The sequence below is a fragment of the Suncus etruscus genome, chromosome 14 (genome assembly GCF_024139225.1).
Source record: "Suncus etruscus isolate mSunEtr1 chromosome 14, mSunEtr1.pri.cur, whole genome shotgun sequence".
Lineage (NCBI taxonomy): Eukaryota > Metazoa > Chordata > Mammalia > Eulipotyphla > Soricidae > Suncus > Suncus etruscus.
The window spans coordinates 92,458,270-92,481,320 of NC_064861.1; the positions used below are offsets into that span (position 1 = coordinate 92,458,270).

General features: G+C 57.7%; 3 protein-coding genes across 3 annotated transcripts; 1 reads left to right on the forward strand and 2 right to left on the reverse strand.

The window, feature by feature from the left end:
• The first annotated feature begins 76 nt into the window (after positions 1 to 76).
• Positions 77 to 9,727, forward strand: RUVBL2 (RuvB like AAA ATPase 2). Its single transcript, XM_049786190.1, has 15 exons — positions 77 to 98; positions 1,754 to 1,808; positions 2,630 to 2,685; positions 3,460 to 3,601; positions 5,263 to 5,392; positions 5,494 to 5,560; positions 6,693 to 6,799; positions 6,893 to 6,986; positions 7,614 to 7,737; positions 7,890 to 7,984; positions 8,067 to 8,185; positions 8,657 to 8,776; positions 8,857 to 8,986; positions 9,374 to 9,488; positions 9,605 to 9,727. The coding sequence occupies exons 1-15, from the start codon at positions 87 to 89 to the stop codon at positions 9,628 to 9,630; spliced, it is 1,392 nt and encodes a 463-aa protein (XP_049642147.1). The 5' UTR covers positions 77 to 86; the 3' UTR covers positions 9,631 to 9,727.
• Positions 9,728 to 9,803: 76 nt separating this feature from the next.
• Positions 9,804 to 10,909, reverse strand: LOC126028616 (lutropin subunit beta-like). The gene is made up of 3 exons (XM_049787563.1): positions 10,895 to 10,909; positions 10,148 to 10,324; positions 9,804 to 10,046 (listed from the first exon to the last, which is right to left on the reverse strand). Exons 1-3 carry the CDS (start codon positions 10,907 to 10,909, stop codon positions 9,804 to 9,806), a joined length of 435 nt encoding a protein of 144 aa, XP_049643520.1.
• Positions 10,910 to 19,605: 8,696 nt separating this feature from the next.
• NTF4 (neurotrophin 4) lies at positions 19,606 to 22,633 on the reverse strand. The gene is made up of 3 exons (XM_049786214.1): positions 22,575 to 22,633; positions 20,962 to 21,085; positions 19,606 to 20,275 (listed from the first exon to the last, which is right to left on the reverse strand). The coding sequence occupies exon 3, from the start codon at positions 20,263 to 20,265 to the stop codon at positions 19,606 to 19,608; it is 660 nt and encodes a 219-aa protein (XP_049642171.1). The 5' UTR covers positions 20,266 to 20,275; positions 20,962 to 21,085; positions 22,575 to 22,633.
• Between the last annotated feature and the right edge of the window lie 418 nt (positions 22,634 to 23,051).

The window sequence follows — 23,051 nt, forward strand, 5'->3', positions numbered from 1 at the left end:
GACCTGGCGGCCTAGAGGGGCCTCTGCCTTCTCCTTGCTGCCGCTCGTTTCCGTTTCCGGTAGAAGCTCGGCGGTTACTGAGCATCATGGCAACCGTGGTAAGTGCAGGCGTGCGGGGTGCTGAGACCCGAAATCTAAGCAGCCCTCGTGGATCGGGGGCCGACGGAGGAGAAATTGAGGAGCCTGGACTTCGGGGTTCAGAGGGAGCCGGAGGGAGGGGTCTGTTTCCAGGGACTGCAGCGCTGGGGGCTAGAATTTAAAGGGGCTGAGCGGGGAGAGGAAGGGGCCGAACCCCCAGATAATCTGGGCTCGGGCCTCTGAGTCTCAGGTAGGGGGTCAGGGGATCCCCACTGCTGGGGCTGAAGAAGGAGGCTGCGGTGGAGATTCCTGGGGCTGCATCCACGCCTCTGTGTGGTCCCAGATTTTGGGGTGCTGCTTAGATCCTGGACAGGGGAAGCATCTTTGGGGACAAACCCCACTTCCTCTGGGTCAAGGGGCCGTCCTGCCTGCCTAGAATCCTTTACCCCCTAAATCCAACGGGGATTGTCACCCTCAAATCCTGCCCATCTCTCTCAGTCCTGGGCTGCCACTAACTTGTCTGTCTGTCCCCACCCCACCCCCGCTTGCTAGTTTTGGGTATTTGGGGGGTATTTTCCATAAACATAATCAGCGTGTGGCCTATCCAGTCTGACTTAGCGAGTTCTTGGGGGTTCATATGCTGTGTCGCTGCATCAGTGCTCTGTTTTGGGTGCTAAGTGATATTCCACCTGTGTTCATTCATTCATTCATTCATTGAGGGACCGTTTTGTATTGTTGGGGTGGTTCTAATCTACCTTTTATTTGGTTTTTGGGTCACACCAGGCAGCGCTCGGGTTACTCCTGGCTCTATGCTCAGAAATCGCCCCTGGCAGGCTAGGGGGACCATATGGGATGCTGGGATTTGAACCACCAACCTTCAGCATGCAAGGCAAACACCTTACCTCCATGCTATCTCTCTGGCCCCTTGTTCTACCTTTTTGACTAGATTGCTTTTTTATTCTTGGGTTTGGGCCACACCCCCACTGTGCTCTGCATGGATTCCTGGCTCTAAGCTCAAGGATCACTCCTGAAGGAGCTTGGAGGACAAAGCCCTGAGCTGGGTGGGACCAGTGATTTTTCTTTGCCTCTAGAGAGCAGCTACAGAGTCCTTGAAGTTATGGGGGTGATGAATGGGAAGATTGTTTCTGGGTAGGGCCTGGAGAGATAGCACAGCGGCGTTTGCCTTGCAAGCAGCCGATCCAGGACCAAAGGTGGTTGGTTCAAATCCCGGTGTCCCATATGGTCCCCCGTGCCTGCCAGGAGCTATTTCTGAGCAGACAGCCAGGGGTAACCCCTGAGCACCGCCGGGTGTGGCCCAAAAACCAAAAAAAAAAAAAAGAAAAGAAAAGAAAGAGCACCTGGTGGTCTGGAGCACAGGCTGCTTGAAGGAGGTCTGGGTTTGATCCGTGGCATCACCAGAATCAATCCCTCAGTACTGCAAGGTATGGCTCCAGAGCCAAAAAGAAGCAGTGTGAGGCTTCCTGGGGCCTGGTGTGTGGCCTCATTCCCCAAACACTAGTTGGTAACAGCTAGAGAGTGTGGGGACCCTCAGTCTGCCTGGGGAAACAGCAGGAAGCACTTTTGTCATGGGAGATGGGCCAGGGAATAGAGTGGAATGGCTTGGTCAAAACTTTGACCACTTATAATTTTAATGGATTTGACCCTCACCCCGCAGCCGACCACAACGAAGGTCCCAGAGATCCGAGATGTGACGAGGATTGAGCGGATCGGTGAGTGAGCACAGATGGGGGATCCGGTCTGCACCCTGCCTGCCTGCTGGGAGGTGTTACTCCCCGCCTCCAAGATGGAGAAGCAGGACCTGGGTTCTAGGGAGATCAGAAGGCATATAGGAGGCCACCCTAGGAGCTACTTTAAAGGGGTCCCTCAATATATTGCTCTTCTGCTTGGAAGCAACAAAACTATTGCCTAGCATTGGTTGGGGTGACTCAGCCTGGACTGTCTCATGCACCCACTAAGCCTGTCCCTGGATGAGAACAGGGACCTGTTGACTTGTTTCTGCTGTGTCCAGGACGTTGGACCTAGTTTCTGCTGTGTCCAGGACGTTGGACCTAGTAGAGCAACACTGCACAGTGAACCCTTGCGCTGGGGCCCTGGGCGTCCCTCGCATGTTTCCAGTTTCTGTCCTTGTCTGTGCTGTGAACACTTTGACTCAGTCCTGTCACATCTCTGTGCCTGAGTCACTCAGCGAAGCCAGCTGGAATTAGGAGCTGACTTGGGGAAGGACCAGGGACCCCAGAGCTAGAATCATGGAGCAGAGTTTTTTTGGGTTGTTTTGTTTTTTGCTGTTGGTGTTTTTCATCCGTGAACTGATGATGGTATTGATTTGGATAGTTCCCGGTTGGTTCTATGGCTACCTAGTCTTGGGGTTCTACTCATGATGTGCCCCGGGAATGCTCTGGCCTGTGGTATACTTGCAAAGTCTAGCCTTACCCCCACAGAGGTTAGGGTTCAGGGGGGTCCCCCATGTGACCAAGGAGGAAGCCCCTCCCTCTCAGGCTGCCTTAACAATCTGGTTCTTTCTTGCCCACAGGCGCCCACTCGCACATCCGGGGACTGGGGTTGGACGATGCCCTGGAGCCACGGCAGGTAAGAGTGAGGTGCCCGGATGTGGCCTACCCAGGTTCCATCCCAGCACCCCATAGTGTCCCCCAATCCCTGAGTAGTTCCTGGGTGCAGAGCCAGGAGTAACCCCTGAGCATCACTGGCTGTGGCCCAAACACTAATAATAATAATTTAAAAAGTGGGTGTGCCCTGGTTGGAAAACGCAGCCTGGTATCTTGGGGGTAGGGGTGGGACTGTGTCACTTTACTTTAGAGTTTTGGTGGGGGTTTTGTGTTGTAGTTTTTGCTTTTGGGCCACATCTAGTGACGTTCAGGGGTTACTCCTAGCTATGTGCTCAGAAATCGCCCCTGGCTCGGGGGACCATATGGGGGACCAAATGGCACATTTAAGGCAAATGCCCTACCGCCTGTGCCACTGTTCCAGCCCAGATTTGGGTGTTTTATCAGCCTTTGAAAAATTAGCCATGAAAAATGGAATTAGCCTTGAAAAATGGAAGGGCCAGGGAGACAGGAACGGGATGCAGCTCTGTGCTATATGTGGGTTGGTCCCAGTTGATCCCCAGAACCTCATGGCCCAGCAGCATTGCTAAATGTTTATTATATTCCTCATAACCTCTAATGCTGCAGGACCCTCATGATCAACTTCCAGCCTGATTGGCTGAGTCACTAGGAGGTGCCATCCCAGTACTCCCAAATTGGCAGTGGGAAGGCTGTCCCCCAAATCTCAGCTGCCAGTGTCCACTTGGCCTGAGAGCTGGGAGGTGCCAACAGGCTTCATCACTCTTGCCCCCCCTCCCAGGCTTCCCAGGGCATGGTGGGGCAGCTGGCAGCTCGGCGGGCAGCAGGCGTGGTCCTGGAGATGATCCGTGAGGGCAAGATCGCCGGCCGGGCCGTCCTCATTGCTGGGCAGCCGGGTACTGGGAAGACGGCCATTGCTATGGGTAAGGGCCCTGGGCTGGACTCCACTAGTTAGTCACAGTCACTCCCCCTGGGAACACATGACCCCAAGGTCAGAAGGTTGGTTAGCACTCAACTCCCCACACCCCTTTCAGGCATAGGAAAATGTGGGTGTAGGCCATCTAGGGTTTGGATAACTGTTCTGCAGTCACCTCGTGTCCTTTCCAGCCTCACCATCCCCTGTTCTTGGAGGTCAGGGTGACTTCATGTTCCCAAAAAGTTGCCTAAGCTCCAGCCTCCACTACTATAATCCATGTAGGAGAGAAAAGAGAATTTCAGTGAGTGTGTGTTTCCTAGACAGGACTCCCACCTCTTTTTTTTTTTTTTTTTTTTTTTTTTGGTTTTTCAGGCCACACCCGTTAGATGCTCAGGGGTTACTCCTGGCTACACGCTCAGAAATTGCCCCTGGCTTGGGGGGACCATATGGGACGCCGGGGGATCGAACCGTGGTCCTTTCCTTGGCTAGCGCTTGCAAGGCAGACACCTTACCTCTAGCGCCACCTCGCCGGCCCCAGGACTCCCACCTTTTGAGCTTATAGCTTATTCATGAAAAATTATGAAGTCCCACTCATTGCAAAGATTGGCTGAGACATGAAAACACTTTGGGGACTGGAGAAGTTGAGGCCACACCCAGGGGCTCTGGGAGGGACAGTATATGATGGCCGAAATTCAAGTTCAGATTAGTCGGATGCAAAGCAAGACCTTAACCCCTGTGCTCTCTGTTCCCCAAAGTTTTTGGTTTGCTTCTGTGTGGGGGTCACACATAGGGATACTCAGGGCTGATGCCTGGCTCTACACTCAGGGTTCTGGTGTCTAGGAGAGCCCTATAGCATTTTTACCTCAGTGGCCTGAGCACACGCTTTGCTTGCAGGAGGTCCAGGTTCCATCCCTGGTATTATATGACCCTTTGAGCACTGGCAGGTGTGCCCCCCCCCATCTTTTTTTTGTTTCGTCTTTTCATATTTTAATTCAGATTGATGGGCGCTCTAGAGTTAAGGAAGGTTGGCGCCAACTGAGTAGACAACAAGCAGTTTAAGCCTTTTAGTTATGTCTGTCTCATTCTGATTGAGCTCCTGTGCATCCTTCAGAACCCTCCCCAGATAACTCTTCCTAATCCCCATCTCCTCCGATGCGTGCATACTTGCTTTTGTGCTCTGACAGTGGGGCCAGGTAGTGTGTTTAGGGAACAACGAGGCACTTGGTGATGGGGTGGGGATTTCTCTCTAGGTGCCCAGGTACCAGGTCCTACATACAACCACAGAAAGAAATCCCAAGTCTTGAGTGTGAAGAGCTGTGTGTGTATGGGGAGGGGGCCTTTCAGTGGGAACCTGTGCTCTCAGAGGCAGGGAGTGGCAACGCTCAGGGAGGCTCCGTCCATCCTAATCGAAGACTGGCCATCTATGTGCAGAATAGGGGGAGCTAGCCCCCAGGAATTACCAACTTCCTGTCATTCCCTGTAGAGGAGAGGGTGGGGTGCAGGGTGGTGATTGGGGGTGGTCAGGAGGCATCGCCCCATCCCTTCTATCCACTCATTCCTGACCAGTTTATAGAACTTGGGAGATGGGCTTTGGGAGGGAGAGGGTCTGAGCAATAATGGGGGTCTTCTGTAGGGTACCCCCACCTAACCCTCCCACTTCCTCTCCAGGCATGGCACAGGCCCTGGGCCCCGACACCCCGTTCACCGCCATTGCGGGCAGTGAAATCTTCTCCCTGGAAATGAGCAAGACTGAGGCACTCACGCAGGCCTTCCGGCGGTCCATCGGGGTTCGAATCAAGTAAGCATCCCACCTCTGGCGCTCCTGACCATCCCAGCCACACGGGTGCAGGGCGGTCAGTGGGGCGGTGGACTCTCCCCTCACAGCCGCTCTCCTGCCAGGGAGGAGACAGAGATCATCGAGGGGGAGGTGGTGGAGATTCAGATCGACCGGCCAGCCACGGGGACCGTGAGTTTTGGGGTTTGGGGAGAGGGGACACCCCGACACCAACCCCCAAGGAATGTTTCCCCTGCAAGATTGAGCCATTTATGTGCGTGGGCCTGAGACAGCTGATGTGGCTGGTGTTTTTCCACGGTCATAAAGCACCCTGGGAGGGTGAGAGGTCTCTAAGCTTCTTTGGAGGATTCTGTACAGACTCCAAGAGCTGTTCTGTGGGTTTGGTCAGCTCCTGGGGTACCTGCATGCTCCTCAGAAGCGACTCAGTTTCCTTAGAAAAGAAAACATGGGGCCGGAGCGACAGCGCAGCGGTAAGGCGTTTGCCTTGCACGAGGCTGACCCAGGACAAGCCAAGGTTTGATTCCCCCGGTATCCCATATGGTCCCCCAAGCCAGGAGCTATTTCTGAGCGCAGAGCCAGGAGTAACCCCTGAGCGTCACCCGGTGTGGCCTAAAAACCAAAAGAACAAAAAGAAAAGAAAACACAGGAAGAAACATCAAAATTGGGTATCTGGGCCAGGAAAAGCTCAGCAGTGAGAGTTCCAGCCCAGGCTTCACATGGAACTCCCCCTTACCCCCCCAAAAAAAACCTGCTAGAAGCAACCCCCAAAGCCTAGAGCTTAGGAGTAGCCCCTAAACACTGCAGAACCGAAACCAAGGGCCAGAGCTATAACACAGTGGTAGGTTGTTTTGCCTTGCACATGGCCAACCCGAGATGGACCTAAGTTCGATTCCCAGCATTTCATATGGTCCCCAATCCTGCCAGGAGTGATTTCTTTCCTTTTTTTTTTTTATTGGGCCACACCCGTTTTATGCTCAGGGATTACTCCTGGCTAAGCGCTCAGAAATTGCCCCTGGCTTGGAGGGACCATATGGGAGGCCGGGGGATCGAACCTCAGTCCTTCCTTGGCTAGCGCTTGTAAGGCAGACACCTTACCTCTAGAGCCACCTCGCCGGCCCCAGGAATGATTTCTGAGTGCAGAGCCAGGCATAACCCCTGAGGATATGGCCCCCCAAAAAAAGAAAAAGCAAAACCAAGAAGCAATATGGGCTACCATAGAGGCCTTCCTGGTGTTGGGGACCCAAACCAGGTTCCCGTCCCCCAAAAAGAAGCTCCACTCTCTCTCGACCCCACCCCTGCACAGGGCTCCAAGGTGGGTAAACTGACGCTGAAGACCACAGAGATGGAGACGGTCTATGACCTGGGAACGAAGATGATCGAGTCGCTGACCAAGGACAAGGTCCAGGCAGGGTGAGCACCAGTCCAGGGACCGGGGGTCAAGGGGGACCCTTCTTTTTTCTTTTCTCTTTCCTCACGCCTGCCCCACCCCCCCACCCCCCGCAGGGACGTGATCACCATTGACAAGGCCACGGGGAAGATCTCCAAGCTGGGCCGCTCCTTCACTCGCGCCCGGGACTACGATGCCATGGGCTCCCAGGTGCTGCCCTGGGCCCCCCCCCCCCCCCGGGATAGCAGGGGGTCCCCTCAGTTTGACTCTGGGCTCGTGCTTTTGGGGTTTTCCAGGAAACACCATCTCTGTCACTGCTCTGGAACATTCCTGGGCTTCACACTCCCCTCCCCAGGCCTGGGGCTACAGTATAAACCCCCAGCCAGCCCCTTGCTGTCTTGCTTTGGTACCCCGTAGAGCCCCAGAAAGAGCCCCTTACTCCCAGGGGCCATAGGGAATACAGGGAGGAAGGCACTTGCCTTGCACTCAGCCAACCCAGGTTCAGTCCCCAGCACCCATTAGGATCCCCCGAGCACTGCCAGGAGTGATTTCTGAGCACAGAGCCAGGAGTAGGCCCTGAACACTGCTGGGTGGTGCCCAAACGGAAAAACCCAAGAGGCCAGAGAGAGCTCAGCAAATTAGCACTTGCACGTAGCTGACCCTGGTTCGATCCCCAGCACCCCATAGAGTCGGTCCCCTGAGTCTTTCAGGAGGAATTCCTGAGCACAGAATCAGGAGTATCCCCTAAGCATTGCCAGGTGTGGCCCATAAAAAATAGGCGAGCTGGTCAGAGACCCCCCCCTTGACCTTGCACGCCTCTTTGCCCTTGGCCCCCAGACCAAGTTCGTGCAGTGCCCAGATGGGGAGCTGCAGAAGCGCAAGGAGGTGGTCCACACGGTGTCCCTGCATGAGATCGACGTCATCAACTCACGCACACAGGGCTTCCTGGCGCTCTTCTCGGGTGAGGCCCGGCACCCCTCAGCCATCTTCCTCGCTGCCCTCCCCACCCTTCCACGCACAGTCCAGCCCATTCTCCGGCTCCATCTTGGCCCACTCACTGCCCTGAGCTTCTCTGTGACCCCCCCCCCCCCAAAACCCACTCTGGCCCCCCAGGGGACACAGGCGAGATCAAATCCGAGGTCCGAGAGCAGATCAACGCCAAGGTGGCCGAGTGGCGCGAGGAGGGCAAGGCGGAGATCATCCCAGGGGTGAGTGCCAGGGTAGGGTCGGGCCCCAGCTGTCTGGGGGTGCGGGGGCAGGCGGGACCCCTGAGCACCCACTGCCCCCCAGGTGCTGTTCATTGATGAGGTGCACATGCTGGACATCGAGAGCTTCTCCTTCCTCAACCGCGCCCTGGAGAGCGACATGGCCCCAGTGCTCATCATGGCCACCAACCGCGGCATCACCCGGTGGGCAGCGCAGGGCAGGGTAGGGCAATGTGGACTGGAGCTGGGGTCCCGAGGCTCAGGCCAGAGGGGTTCCCTGCCTCCAGCTCCGGGAGGGGCTCTGAGGGTTGGCGCTATGCATGCCTGGCACCGACCCTGGCACCACCCAGTCTTCAGGCACCTAGGGGGTGCAGGCAGAGTTGGGGTGCAGCCTGTGGCTCTGAGCTGAAGGTCACATGTGTGACATGCACAGAACTGGGAACCTGGGGGCTGGGGTGATAGCACAGCAGTAGGGTGTTTGCCTTGCACTCAGCCGACCCAGGATGGACGGTGGTTCGAATCCCGGAATCCCATGTGGTCCTCTGAGCCTGCCAGGAGCGATTTCTGAGTGCAGAGCCAGGAGGAACCCCTGAGCTCCAACGGATGTGACACCCCCTGAAAAAAAAAATGGGCTGGGGGACCCTTTCCCCTGACGCCTCTTCCTCCCTCCACCAGCATCCGGGGCACCAGCTACCAGAGCCCCCACGGGATCCCCATTGACCTGCTGGACCGGCTGCTGATTGTGTCCACGACACCCTACAGTGAGAAGGACACCAAGCAGATCCTGCGGATCCGGTAAGGCGTGGAGGGGGGCCACTGTGTGCAGGGGGACGGGGCGGCCCCCCACGGCCCTCCTAGATGCTCGGTGTCCGCAGATGTGAGGAAGAGGACGTGGAGATGAGCGAGGACGCGTACACGGTGTTGACACGCATCGGCCTCGAGACGTCGCTTCGCTATGCCATCCAGCTCATCACGGCCGCCAGCCTAGTGTGCCGCAAGCGCAAGGTTCGGGGCTCCCTTTCTCAGGGCTCTGCGTGCCCTTGAACCCTTCCCCCACCAGGGGCCTAGAGTTCCCACCTGCCCCCCATCGAGGCGACACCCACACAGATGCCCCTTGGCTGCCACTTGACTATTTGGGGGTTTGGTTTGGGGCTACACCCAGTGGTGCTCAGGGATGACTCCTGGCTGTGCTCAGAGGTCACGCCAGGCGATGCTCAGGGGATCCTGTGGGATGCCAGGGATTGAACCCGGATCAGCTGTCTGTGAGGCAAATGCCCTTCCACAGCTATACCTTCATGGCACAGCAGCTGGGATGGGGTGCCAGGGCTAGGGGCAGAGGGAGGACTCCAGGACTCGGGGAGCCCCACACCAAGCTCTCTGCTCCCCCCACAGGCCACAGAGGTGCAAGTGGACGACATCAAGCGCGTGTATTCGCTCTTCCTGGATGAGTCTCGCTCCACGCAGTACATGAAGGAATACCAGGACGCCTTCCTCTTCAATGAGCTCAGTGAGTACCCAGACGCCCCAACTTCCCAGTCCCCCAGCACCCAGTTTCCCCGCCCCACGCACCCTGGCTCCGCCCTCCAGAGCCACGCTCACCTCGCACCACCTTTGTCTCCACAGAAGGGGAGACCATGGACACCTCCTGACCAGCCAGCGACCCCCTACCCCTCCCCCCCTTTTTTTCTACAGTAGTTCTGACGTTTGATTTTGTATAAAATGGCGGGCACCCCACGCCCAAAGACACACCCAGAGCGCAGTTTGAGAGGCCTTTATTGGGGAATTGGGGTCATGGGTGGTGATGGGGTGGAGGGGAGTGCCCTCAAAGGAAGAGGAGGTCTGGGAGGAGGGGGCGCTCACAGGTCGGGGCGTGGCCCTTGGGGCCCCCGCAGTCCGAGCTGCTGAGGCGACAGGGCCCACAGCGGCAGCTCAGGGCCACGGGGAAGAACACGGTGGGGTCCACGCCGGGCGGGCAACCGGGCAGCTGGATGGAGCCGATCTGCATCTCGCGGTAGGTGCACACGGGCTGTGGCACAGGTGGCAGGGCGGTTGGCAGCACCCGAACCTAGAGGCCAGTGGGGGGACAAGTGGGGAAGTGCCTGGCATTGAGCCCCTGCCCCACTTTTCCAGCCAAGGGGTCCCTCTCCCGCGCCCACCCGGGCTCACCATGCTGGGGCAGTAGCCGGCACAGATGCTGGTGGTAAAGGCGATGCAGAAGGGGCAGGCTTCGTTCTCGGCGGTCAGCGTGGCATTGATGGGCCGGCACAGGGGTCGCAGGAGTCCCCAGGAGACCCCTGTCCTGCCTGTGCTCGCCACTGCCAGCAGCAATCCCAGCAACAGCCCCTGGGACCGGCCTGAGTTTCAGGGGCAACCCCGGATGGACCCGAGACGGCCTGGGCCTGAGCTCGCCCCTGTCTCTGTCTTCCCCAAGCCCAGCAGCTCGCTGGCCCGCCCCACTCTGTTGGGGTCCGGGAGGTCTAGCCTGGCATGGCCAGAGCACCCCAGCACACCCCATCTCTGAGTGAGGAAACTAAGTGGGGGTTGGACCTGGTTAGGCTTGGATGGATGGATGGATGGATGGATGGAAGGTCAAGGTAACCCATGACACCAAACACACACACACGCGCGCGCGCACACACACAACATCACTACCGATGGGACCTGCCCCCCAGTTTCCCTCGAAGTAAGAAGCCACCAGCCGGGCCAGGGAGAGAGAGCACAGTGGTAGGGCGTTTGCCTCGCAAGCAGCCTATCCAGGTTCGAATCCCGGCATCCTTATGGTCCCCCAACCTGCCAGGAGTAACCCCTGAGCACTGCTGGGTGTGACCCAAAAACAACACACACATACCAGCCTCCTGTACCCCCAGCCCTGACCCGAGAACCGTGGTCACCTGCCCCGCCCTGCAGCCTTACCTGGACTGACTGCATCCTGGGTCTTCCCCTAGGAGGCCCCCTGGCCTTAGCCTGGTCTTATACTTGTGCGCTGTGGGGGCGTCAAGGCCACCGGGGGCGGCGGTAACCTGGACACTAATCCACCGGGGGCGAGCGGCAGTCAAGGCCGGGGAGACCAGTGGTTTCTCCCCACCTGCAGCCACAGATGCAGGGAGCTCCAGCTGAGCCCGGGATGATGTCAGCCCCTGCACGGTGTGGGGAGGAGGTGGTCCCGGGGGTGTTTGAGATGCTTCAGGGGGGCCAAACCCCACAAACACTAGCCATGAAGCTTGAACTCCGTTCCACCTGCCATGGCCAAGACCTTGCTGTGGGAGGGCGCGGCTTCCGGATCAGCTTCTGATCTCAGAAGTGGGGATCTCCCTGCACTTCCAGGAGAAACCCCATTGTCTGTATACACAAAAGGATGCCAGAGCTGGACAACTCAGCCAAGAAAGTGGTGCAAAGACTATTGAATTGACAGGTTCCATACCAGGGGCCGTGGAGGTGTGACCTGCACCCCCAAAGTGTATTTTTTCGCCCAGGCCCAGGGTGGGTACCCCTAGGCTCTGTCCGCCACTACACACACAGCCATGGGGTTCGGGGCTCAGCCCAATGTGGGTTCAAAGCTGCCATACTTCGAGTTCTCTGTGCGGTAGGCGCTGGGCACGCTGTGGATGCCCAGGGCTGGGTCCCAGTGGAGGCCGCGCCAGGGCACAGTGAGCAGGCCCAGGTGGTCGTGGCGGCCGAGAGGAGGGATCGGGGTTCTGTAGGACTCCCGGGTCTCGGGCAGCGCCCCGCGGTGTGGCACCACCAACCTCACCGGGCCTACTTGGCTGGCGCCGACCTTCGAAGGCTTTTCCAACCAGGAAGGCTGCACATAGAGCTCCCGGTCCTGTCTCAAGGGGTGTTGGTACAGCATTTGCCTGGGGGCGGGGGCAGGAGGGCACAGTGAGATCCTCAGACTGTGGGGAGTGGGGTGCCCGCTCCCGTATTTCAAGCAGTGACACTTGGTGGAGGTGGGAGACCCTGTAGGGCACTGGGACTGGGGATGGTGTGATAACACAGTAGGGAGAGCATTATTTTTGCATGTGGCCAAGCTGGGTTCTATCCCTGACATCCCATAAAGTCCCCTGAGCACGCCAGGAGTAACCCCTGAGTACTGCTGGTTGTAGGCCAAAAATAAAGCAAAAAAAGCCAGTTCAGAGAGCCGGGATGGTGGTGCAAGTGATAGGGCATCTGCCTTGCACGAGGCTGACCCAGGACAGACCTTGAATCCCGGTGTCCCATATGGTTCCCCCAAGCCAGGAGCAATTTTTGAGCGCATAGCAAGGAGTAACCCTTTAGCATCACCAGGTGTGGCCCAGAAACAAACTAGAAAAGGCAGTTCAGAGGGCCAGAGCGATAGCATGGCAGTAGGGTGTTTGCCTTGCATGCAGCCAACCTGGACAGACCCAGGTTCAATCCTCAGCATCCATCTGAGCCTGCCAGGAGTGGTTTCTGACTGCAAAGCCAGGAGTAACCCCTGAGCGCTGCTGGATGTGACCCAACCCCCCCCCCAAAAAAAAAAAAAAAAAACGCAAAAAGGCAGTTCAGGGCCTAGAATTTGGGGTTTTGATGGGAAGGAATATTCTAAAGAACTGCTTAAACCCTTGAGGCTCAGCCCGCCCAGAACTTGAACACACACACAAACATCCCTTGGTCCGTCTGTAGGTTTTAAGTTCCTGCCAGTTGCCACTGAGGCTCTCTGGGGCACTGGATAGTGGGGTGGGGTGGAGTGGGGTGCCCCCGGGGAGCAGGCAGACTGACCCCAAGTAGGGCCGGAAGCCCCTGGTACTGGTGGCGAGGAAGGGCTGCATCGGTCTGCGGGTTACTGAACTGACTGCAAAGGCCCGGCCCTCCAGCTCAGGGTTCTTGTCCTGGGAAGGTAAGGGGGTGGTGGGTGAGCTTGCTTCCCAGTCCTGGGTCCCGAACAAAATTCCTCTGCCTTCCACTGACAGCCTTCTGAAAAAAGTCTTCATGCCTCCCCAGAATTGGAACCTTTTTTTTTTTTTTTTTTTTTTGGGGGGGGGGCCACACCCAGTGGTGCTCAGGGGTTACTCCTGGCTGTCTGCTCAGAAATAGCTCCTGGCAGGCACAGGGGACCATATGGGACACCGGGATTTGAACCAACCACCTTTGGTCCTGGATCGGCTGCTTGCAAGGCAAACACCGCTGTGCTATCTCTCTGGGCCCAGAACTGGAACCTTTACTAGTTTTCATTTCAAGATCCAATGACAGCAATGCAAGGGGAGGACACTGGCCTTGCACATTGGTGGCCTGGGTTTGATCCCCAGCATCCCATGTAGTCCCCTGAGCACTACAGGGTATGTCCTCCACCCCAAAAATCAGAATACTTTCAGGCCATGCTGGAACTCAAAGCCCAGCCAGTCTTCAGCCACAAAACTCCTTGGGTACAACCCTAAAAAGCAGACTCTGCCCCTTTGGTCAGCCTCAGGTTCCACTCCACCCTGGGGACACAAGCCTCCAACCCCACAGGACACACACACCCCAGATTCTGAGTTGAATTGGAGGGCTTCCAGGTCCCTCTTCCAATTTGTTTGTTTGTTTTTATTTTTGGATCACAACCAGCACCGCTCAGGTTATTCCTGACTCTGCACTCAGAAGTAGCTCCTGGCAGGCTGGGGACCATAATCGGGACTCAATCAGGTCAGCTGTGTGCAAGGCTAACGCCCTGCTGCTGTGCTAGCTCTCCGGCCCGAGTGATAGTACAGCAGCAGGACATTTGCCTTGCAAGTGGCCAACCTGGAACAGACCCAGGTTTGGTATCCAGCATCGCATATGATCACCCGAGCCTCCCAGGAGCGATTTCTGAGCACAGAGCCAGGAGTAACTCCTGAGTGCTGCCGGGTGTGGCCCAAAAAACAAAAAATAAAAACTTTTTTGGTTTTTGGGCCACACCCGGCAATGCTCAGAGGGTTACTCCTGACTATGCACTCAGAAACCACTCCTGGCTTTAATCGAATCATCGATTCAAAATTACAAAATTGTTCATGATTGATTTTCAGTCATACAATGTCCAACAACCTTCACCAGGGTACCAGGGCACAGTTCCTGCCACCAGTGATCTCATTTTCCCACCTGTCCTGTACCCTGCCTGCCTCTCTCTCTGTCTCTGTCTTTCTGTCTCCCTTTTTACCCTTTTAGACACTGTGGTTTGCATTATTATTAGACTGAGCGGTATCCTGCCTCTCCCTCTCCCTCCTCCCAGCACCCCATTCTTGTCCAGAGTGATCATTCCCAACTTCCCTGTCACAGTGCTCCTTTCTCTGCCCTCACTGCATCTCCCACTCCCTTCCTTCATGGCTCCCTCCTCCCTGGGCCCCTCCTCTTATCCACATTCCCACTGTGCCTCGATTTCCCCTCAGGCCCCCTTAGCCTGAAAATTCCTTCTAGCCCCCTCCAGGAACCCCTTGGGCCATCAGGGAACTGCTCCCCTGCGCTGAGACCCTGTGCAGTACCTGGGGAGGTCCCCTACGGTGCTGGACCAGCAGCTGGGGGTCCTGAAGGCTGAGGGAGCAGGGAGCATTCTGGTCTACATTGGGCCACCCCGTGAACTGCGTCTTGGTCTCGCTTTCCCGCTGCCGGGTGACTCCAGGAAAGAAGCAGCCTGCGGCTGTGAGCTGAGTGCAGATATGCAGATGCAGACTGGGGTGCAGGCCCGGATCTGGGCCACCACATTCTCCGACCTCCAGCCCCACAACCTCACCTTCCTACTTAACTCCTTCATCCCCATGGTCCGACCGGGGTTCCTCAGCTCAGTGGCCCGGGGCTGTGCCAGCGGCCCGCTGTGATTCTTGGGGACATAGGCACTGCCCGAGGTGGCCTCCCAGGGGTTGATGACCTCGTCGAAGTCCCAGATGTGCGCATCCTGCCTGATGCCCAGGGGCAAGGGGGCCCCGACTGTGGACTGGCGAGAAAACCCTGAACCTCAGCATCATTGATGTTGCCCGGCCCAGGCTCAGTTTCCCCCCTGGCATCGGGCGGGTGGGACCCCGTGTCCTTCCTGGACCTGCACCGGGGCTCTGTGGAAACCTCTGAGGGGGATCAGGTGGTGGCCGATGCCGCTGCTGGTGAGGTGCCAGTTGTGACAGGTTTCCAGCAACTGGGGCCCGGTGATCCGGGACCAGCTGGAGTCGGAGCATGGAGCCAGGGTCCGAGAGGCCATGGTTCAGTCCAGCCTGCCCCTGTTGCCAGGTAAGTGCTGGCAGTGGCTTGTTGTTGCTGTTGCCCCAGTGACAGAACCTGCCCTCTTACCTTGAACCCAGCCAATGGAGGGGCCTCAGGCCTGCAGATGGGTGGTGGGGAGAGGGGGAGAGACAGAGAGATAGAAAGACAGAGAGAGACACAGAAAGACAGAGTCAAGAGATGAGAGACAGACAGAGATGGAGAGAGACAGAGACAGGTCTGGGGGGGGGGGGAAGACAGAAATGAGATAGAGACAGAAAGACATAGAGAGGCCTGTGGGGGAAGAGAGAAAGAGAGAGACAAGAGGGCCGGGCGGTGGCGCTAAAGGTAAGGTGCCTGCCTTGCCTGCGCTAGCCTTGGACGGACCACGGTTCGATCCCCCGGTGTCCCATATGGTCCCCCAAGCCAGGAGCAACTTCTGAGCGCATAGCCAGGAGTAACCCCTGAGCGTTACCGGGTGTGGCCCAAAAAAAAAAAAAAATAAGAGAGAGACAAGAGAGAGAGACAGGGGCCGGAGAGATAGCATGGAGGTAGGGCAATTTGCCTTGCATGCAGAAGGACGGTGGTTCGAATTCCAGCATCCCATGTGGTTCCCTGAGTTGCCAGGAGCGATTTCTGAGCGTAGAGCCAGGAGTAACTCCTGAGCACTGCCGGGTGTGACTCAAAAACCAAAATAGAGACAGAGAGACAGAAAGGCCTGTGGGGGGCCCCAGAGAGATAGCACAGCGGAGTTTGCCTTACAAGCAGCCCATCCAGGACCAAAGGTGGTTGGTTCGAATCCCGGTGTCCCATATGGTCCCTCGAGCCTGCCAGGAGCTATTTCTGAGCAGACAGCAGGAGTAACCCCTGAGACCCAAAATAAATAAATAAATAAATAAATAAATAAATAAATAAATAAATAAATAAATAAATAAATAAAACCATAAAAAAAAGAAAGGCCTGTGGGGAAAGAGAGACAGAAACAGAGATAGAGACAAGAGATAGAGACAGAGAGGCCTATGAGGAAGAGAGACATAGAGTGACCGAGACAAGAGATGGAGACAGGGGCCGGAGAGATAGCATGGAGGTAAGGCGTTTGCCTTTCATGCAGGAGGTCATCAGTTCGAATCCCGGCGCCCCATATGGTCCTCTGTGCCTGCCAGGAGCAATTTCTGAGCGTGGAGCCAGAAATAACCCCTGAGCACTGCCGGGTGTGACCCAAAAACCACAAAAAAAAAAAAAAAAAAAAAAAGAGATGGAGACAGACAGAGACACGCCTGGGAGAGGTACTATGTGGGAATGGGGAATGCAGAGAAATTGGGGGAACAGAGAGGATGCTAGAAAAGAGGAGAGAGGAAAGGATAAATCTATTTTCTGTTACTTTGCTTTCTTTAGCTTTGGTTTGGGGGCCACAGCCAAAGGCACTCAGGGGCTCCTCCTGGCTCTGTGTTCAGAAATCCCTCCTGGCAGGCTCGGGGGACCCTCAGGGATGCCGAGGATCGAACCCGGGTCTGTCATGTGCGAGGCAAACTTTGCCCTTCCCGTTGTACTACCGCTCTGGACACTGGTTTTCAGAGTTTTTACGGACCGGCCAGGATTGGGGGAGACAGCCACTCCGAGACCTGGGGGTCTGAGATCTCAAGAGGGGGGACAGAGACCCAGAAATAGACTTCAGTGTAGGAGTAGAGAGACCACCCAGAGGCATCGAGGAGGCTGTGAGAAAGCCCCCCCCCTCTGCTCGCGGGGTCCCAGCCTTTGCCTCTGCCTCCTTCCCCTGCCAGCCCTGCCCGGCGCCGGTAACAATTTCCAGACGTCCCAGCCGCGCCTGCCCAGCCTGGGGATGCTGTGAGAGGCGAAGGCGGCGCCCCCTCAGCCCCCATCCCGGCCTGTCCTGTCTGCCTTTGATTTGGTTGAAAACTTCCACCTGGGAATTGGGGGAGGGCCAAGGGGAGGGACCCCCAGGAAAATTCTTAGCAAGACAAAATAGATGGAGGGTGCTGGGGAGATAGGACAGCGCTAGGAAGAGGTCCAAGCATGGCCAGGAGTGGCCCCAAAGCAAAAATTTATATATATATATATATATATATATATATATATATATATATATATATATATATATATATATATATATAATACAAGATTTAAAATATGACATGATTTAAAATATGACATGCGAAGTAAAAAAGATGGAATATATCAAATGGGGTGCTTGCTTGCCTTGCACGCTGCAGACTCGGGTTCGATTCCCAGCATCCCATATGGTTCCCTGAGTCTGCCTGGAGTGACCCCTGAGTGCAGAGGCAAGAATTCGCCCTCAGCACCGCCAAGTATAGACCCCCAAAATCAGACAGAAGTATTGGCCCAGGGGCTGGAGAGATAGGATAGCAGTAGGGTGTTAGCCTTGCACACAACTGATTCAGGACAGAAGGTGGTTTGAGTCAGGGCATCCCATGTAGTCCCCTAAGCCTGCCAGGGGCGATTTCTGAGTGCAGAGCCAGGAGTAACCCTTGAGCACCGACGGGTGTGACCCCCAAAAAAAAAAAAAGGCAAAAAGAAGAATTGGCCCATAGAAGTTAGAAAGCCTGATGGAGGGCCCGTTTGCCTTGCAAGCATTTGCCTCGCAAGGGCGGCGTTTGCCTTGCAAGCAGCCGATCCAGGACCAAAGGTGGTTGGTTCGAATCCCGGTGTCCCATATGTTCCCCCGTGCCTGCCAGGAGCTATTTTTGAGCAGACAGCCAGGAGTAACCCCTGAGCACCGCCGGGTTTGACCCAAAAACCAAAAAACAAACAAACAAAAAAGAAAGCCTGATGGAAAGACAGGCAGAAGTCTGGGGAAAAAGATGATAATAAGTACTAGGGCTGGGAATCCTGAATGGTAGTATGGCAGGGAGGAGGGCGTTTGCCTTGCACGCGGCTGACCAGGGTTCGATTCCCGGCATCCCATCGGGTCTTCTGAGCCTGCCAGGAGGGATTTCTGAGCACAGAGCCATGAGTAATTCCTAACCATCCTCACCACACCAAGGGGCCAACAAGTCTTTATCCAAAAGTTGTCCTGTTGGGGGAATATGGCTGTGAGAGGTAGGGATCTCCAGAGGAGTGCCTCCTGCGGATTTGGGGTCATTCTGGACTCCCCCCTGGCACTCTTGTTATTTAAAGATCCAGTCCCACCCCCTCCACCCCCAGTGCCCCCCCTCCAGGGCTTATGATCCCTTGAGCACCCACCAGGGGTCACTCCTGAGCAGAGTTAGGTGTAGCCCTTAGGGCAAGCTCCAGAGGAATTAATTAGTTAATTAATAAAACGTTTCATTGTTTGTTTTTGTTTTGGCGGCGCTCAGGGGTTACTCCTGGCTCTGAGCTCAGAAATCAGCCCTGGCAGGCTCGGGGGACCAAATGGGATGCCGGGATGGGATTGAATGTGAATTAGCTGTGTCCAAGACAAAAAGTTATTTTTGTTTGTTTTTGTTTTTCTGTTTTGGTTTTTGGTTCACATCCGGCATCGCTCAGGAGTTAATTCTGTCTCCATACTCAGAAATCGCTCCTGGCAGACTCAGGGGACCATATGGGATGCCGGCATTCGAAATAATGACCTTCTGCATGAAAGGCAAACGCCTTACCTCCATGCTATCTCTCCAGCCCCCCCAAGACAAAAAGTCCTCCCCGCTGTGCTACGGCTCCAGCTCCCTTCCCCACATTTTAGAGTCCCCTCTTTTTCAGTGTTTCCAGGGTGGGACTTCCAAATGTCACATCTGGAAGGCTAGTTGTGTGCGTGGAGTGAATGAAAAACACAAGAGGTACTCAGAGAAGTTGGAGTGACAGCACAGCAGGTAGGGTATTAGCCTTGCATGTGGCTGACCTGGGTTCCATCCCTGGCATCCCATATGGTCTCCAGAGCCTGCCAGGTGTAATATCTGAGTGCAGAGCTAGTAGTAATCCCCGAGCGCCTTTGAGCATGACCCCCAAACTAAAATACACAATAAAATAAAAATAAAAAAGAGGTATTTAGATTCTATTAGCTATCGTCATCATTCCAAACTTCATCCTGAAGAACTCCTGCACTCATCCTTCAAAACCCCAGTTGGTGGTGTTGGAGAGATAGCATGGAGGTAAGGTGTTTGCCTTTCATGTAAGAGGTCATCGGTTCGAATCCCGGCGTCCCATATGGTCCCCCGTGCCTGCCAGGAGCAATTTCTGAGCCTGAAGCCAGGAGTAACACCTGGACACTGCTGGGTGTGACCCCAAAAACAAACAAACAAACAAACAAAAAAAAACACAGTTGGTGGTGTTACCCCTCCAGAGATCTACAAATCACAGAGAGTTGTGATTTTTTTTCCTTTTTTTCTTTTTGGGTGACCATAGCACAAGTTCCCCAAGGGTGCTTTTTTAGAGCAGGGGATCCACCACCCTCTGGGGGTCCATTCGTGTCCATCCAGTTTTTCTTCTTCATGGGGGCGATCAGGGGCGAAGAAGCCTCAGGCCTGCCCAGTTCTGCTGAGAAGCGTGCACACGCAGGCCGTGTCGATTCGAATCCAGCGCCAGCCCACGCGGCCCTGGGCGTCTGCCGTGAGGGCCCGCACGTAGGACTGCTTGGCCTTGCACTCAGACAGCCAGTGTCTCCGGTCGACACCCCGACAGCCGCCCCCACTGACACCACCACCCCCGCCGTCTGCTTCCCCGGATCCCTGGGCCTTGCAACGTGTCTCGAAGAAATACTGGCGCAGGGGACCCCCTGCAGAAGCGGGCACTTCGCCCAGCACCTCCACGCGGCGGCCCCGCAAGTCCACGGCTGTGCGTCGATCCGTCACCCAACTGCTCACCGCGTCGCACACGGCCAGCTCGCCCCTCCGATGAGGGGTCCCCGCCGCCGGCTCGCTCGCCCCCCGCCGGGTACGGTTGGCAGTGCCCACCAGGGCCTCCCCGAAGGCCCCGGCCTCCAGCAGGAAGAGCAGAGGGGGATCTGCAGGGGCCCCCCGCGACAGGGCCACCCGTGGGGACAGCAGGGCCCACTCCCGGGCTGCGAGCTGGGGCAGGGGCGCCGGTGAGGTTGGGGTCTGGGGTGCCAGGGCCAAGGAGGGGAGGAGGAGGAGGAGGAGGAGGAGCAGGGGGAAAGGGCTGGAGGCCCTGGGGACCATCTTCGACCACCTGGGAGGATGGAGAGGGAGAGTGGAGTCAGGAAAGGAAAGTCAGGAGGACTAGGAGGGAGAAAGGGGGGCTCTACCTGGGAACTGGAATCTTGGGGAGTCTTGTTTTTATTTTAGGGGGGTTGGGCTACTGAGTCTGGAGGTGCTCAGGTGTGACTCCGGGGAGCCGATGGGATGCTGGGGATGAAATTCAGGGTGGTCATGTGCAAGGCAAAAGCTCTCTCCACTGGGCTGTTGCTCAGGCCCCTCAGTGGGGGAATTTGGGAGGCTCTGTTCTTGGAGTAACCTGCAGTCGGGGGGTCCCTGTTCTAGGACTTGGGGTAACCTGCAGCCTCTAGATCCATTGTCTCTGCAAATAAAGGCCCAGAGAGGTCAGTGCCTCGCACAAGGTCACACAGCCCGCAGAGGCATTCGTCAGCAGGGCCCTTTGCTCTCCCACCCTGAGGATCCCCAAATCCAGCAGCCTGCCCCCAATCATGGTGGAGAGAAGGGTCCATCTGGGGGAAGCCCAAGATTATCCCCAAACTGCCACTAAGGGCCAGATGAGGCTTCTTGGACAGGTGAAACTGCCCAAGCTGGGCTGGGGTGAGACGTGGGGGACCCTCACCTCTTTTTCTCTCTATCTTCGGGATAACGTAACTTTGGGGGACAGGGATGTGGGGAGAAGCAAGGCAGAGGATACTCCACCTGTCAGCACCTCCGGCGCCTCCGAGCTCTGGGGCTGGGGGCCCCCAGGCTCCGGGGGACCCCTGCAGGGGACACAGGTGACCCCCTCCTTCCTGACATCTCAGGAGAGGCAAGGGACAGCCACCTAAGGGGAGAAAGGGGGTGGTTGGGTGACGGAGGTCATGGGGAAGAGCTGGGCAAGTATGGGCGACCTTGGCCCAGGGTGGGCGGGAGGGGTGCGGTGGTTCTCCATCAGACCACGCCCACAACAAGCCACGCCCACTGAGACCACGCCCGAGCATCATTCCCTATCGAGCCACGCCCACAACCAATCCCTTTCAGGCCACGCCCTATCAGACCACACCCACACAACGCTCCCGTGCACCTTTCCTTTTAGACCACGCCCCTTTTCAGGCCAGGCTCTCACACACTTTCCTTCTGGACCACGCCCTTCTCGTGCCACGCCCACTCAACACTCCCTTCCAGGCCACGCCCCCTCGTGTAGGCCACACCCCTCCAGCAATATCCACACGCACCGCGCCCTCACAGACCACGCCCCTTATATAGCCACGCCCACACATCGCTCCCAGGTCAGGCTCTCGTAGACCCCTTTCCTTCTAGACCACGCCCTCTCACGCCACGCCCCTCTCACGCCACGCCCACACAGCCGTCACAGACCGCGTTCTTCCACCGCTTTATATCTAGACCACGCCCCCTCAAAACCACACCCACGGCTCACGCTCCTCTCAGACCACGCCCACACCACGCTCCTAGACCACGCTCTCGTATACCCTTCCTGCTAGGCCACGCCCTCTCCCTCAAGCCACGCCCCCATTGTTATGTCACGCCCTCCCTGGCCACGCCCCTCGCAGGTGACAGCTCCCGGCGGGGATGAGAAGCAGATGGGCCGGGGCGGGGGGCGACGGGGCGCGTCTGGAAGGCTGCAAGGCGGCGGCCCGGCCGGCTGCAGCCTGGAAGCGATTCCCCCGCGCGCATTCGGCTCCCAGATGGGACGCGGCGGGCCGGGGGCGGGGCGGGGCGGGCCGGACAGCGACTCGCGGCCCGGGCCCACACTCGGAGCCCAGCTTGGGGTCCCGAGGCTGCTGCTGCGCCTCCTGGAATGTTCGCTCCGCGCGGGGCAGGCCGGGGCCCGTCCGGGCTTCCGAGGCGCATACCTGGTGGGACTGGCGGCCTGCCCTGCCCTGGCTCGGGATGGGGAAGCGGCGGGGGCAGGCCAGGACGGACGGGGACCCCGGGGCGCCCTCCGCCTCCTCCCTCTGACCCGCAGCCCCGATCCCGGCTTCTTGGGGCGCCCGCACCCCTCCCCGCCCTCCTGCTCCAGACCCCGGAGCCCGAACCCCCCGCCCAGCACCTGCCCGGTCCTTCGGGGTTCCTGCCCCAGCCCCCTCCTCGCGTCCCCCGACCGCGGACCCTGCTTCCCCGGGACCCCCGGACGGGATCTCCGATCTCCAGCAGTCGGGGCTCGGCGGGAGGCTGGGCGTCCCGACCCGCTGCCTCAGTTTCCTCGGCGGCCCCGCCCCCGGCCCGCCCCGGCCCGCCCCGCCCGGGGGCCGGCACCCCGGACGCGCGAGTCGACTCCCGCGGGGAGGAGAGGAGGCGCCCCAGGTTCTTACCCGGGGCGCCTCCTCGGCTCCCCGCGGTCCCTGTGCTTCGGCGGCGGCGGCTCCTCGGGCTGCGGGCTGCAGGACGTCTCCGAGCGGGCCCGGCCGGGGGCGGGACGGGGCGGCGCCCGAAGGCGGAGGAGGGGCTGGGGATCCCGCCTTCGCACCCGCCCGCACCCCGGGTGAGCCCCGCCGGATGGCCCGGGAGGGACGTCCCGCCAAGCCCCTGCCGCTTCCCTGGGGCTGGGCGTCCAGGCCGCCCTGAGACGCAGGACGTGGGAGACCAGACCGAGAACTCCCGCCCTCCTCCCTGGACTAGGGGTTTAACTTCCCAGGCCCTCCTGCCTCAGACGAGGGGTCCAGACAGCCCCATTCTCCCTCAAACTAGGGGTCCAACTTGCCACCCCTCCGCCCTCAGACCCAGGGGTCCAGCTTTCCAGCTCCTCCTCCCTCAGACGAGGGGGTCCAGATAGCCCCACTCTCCCTCAA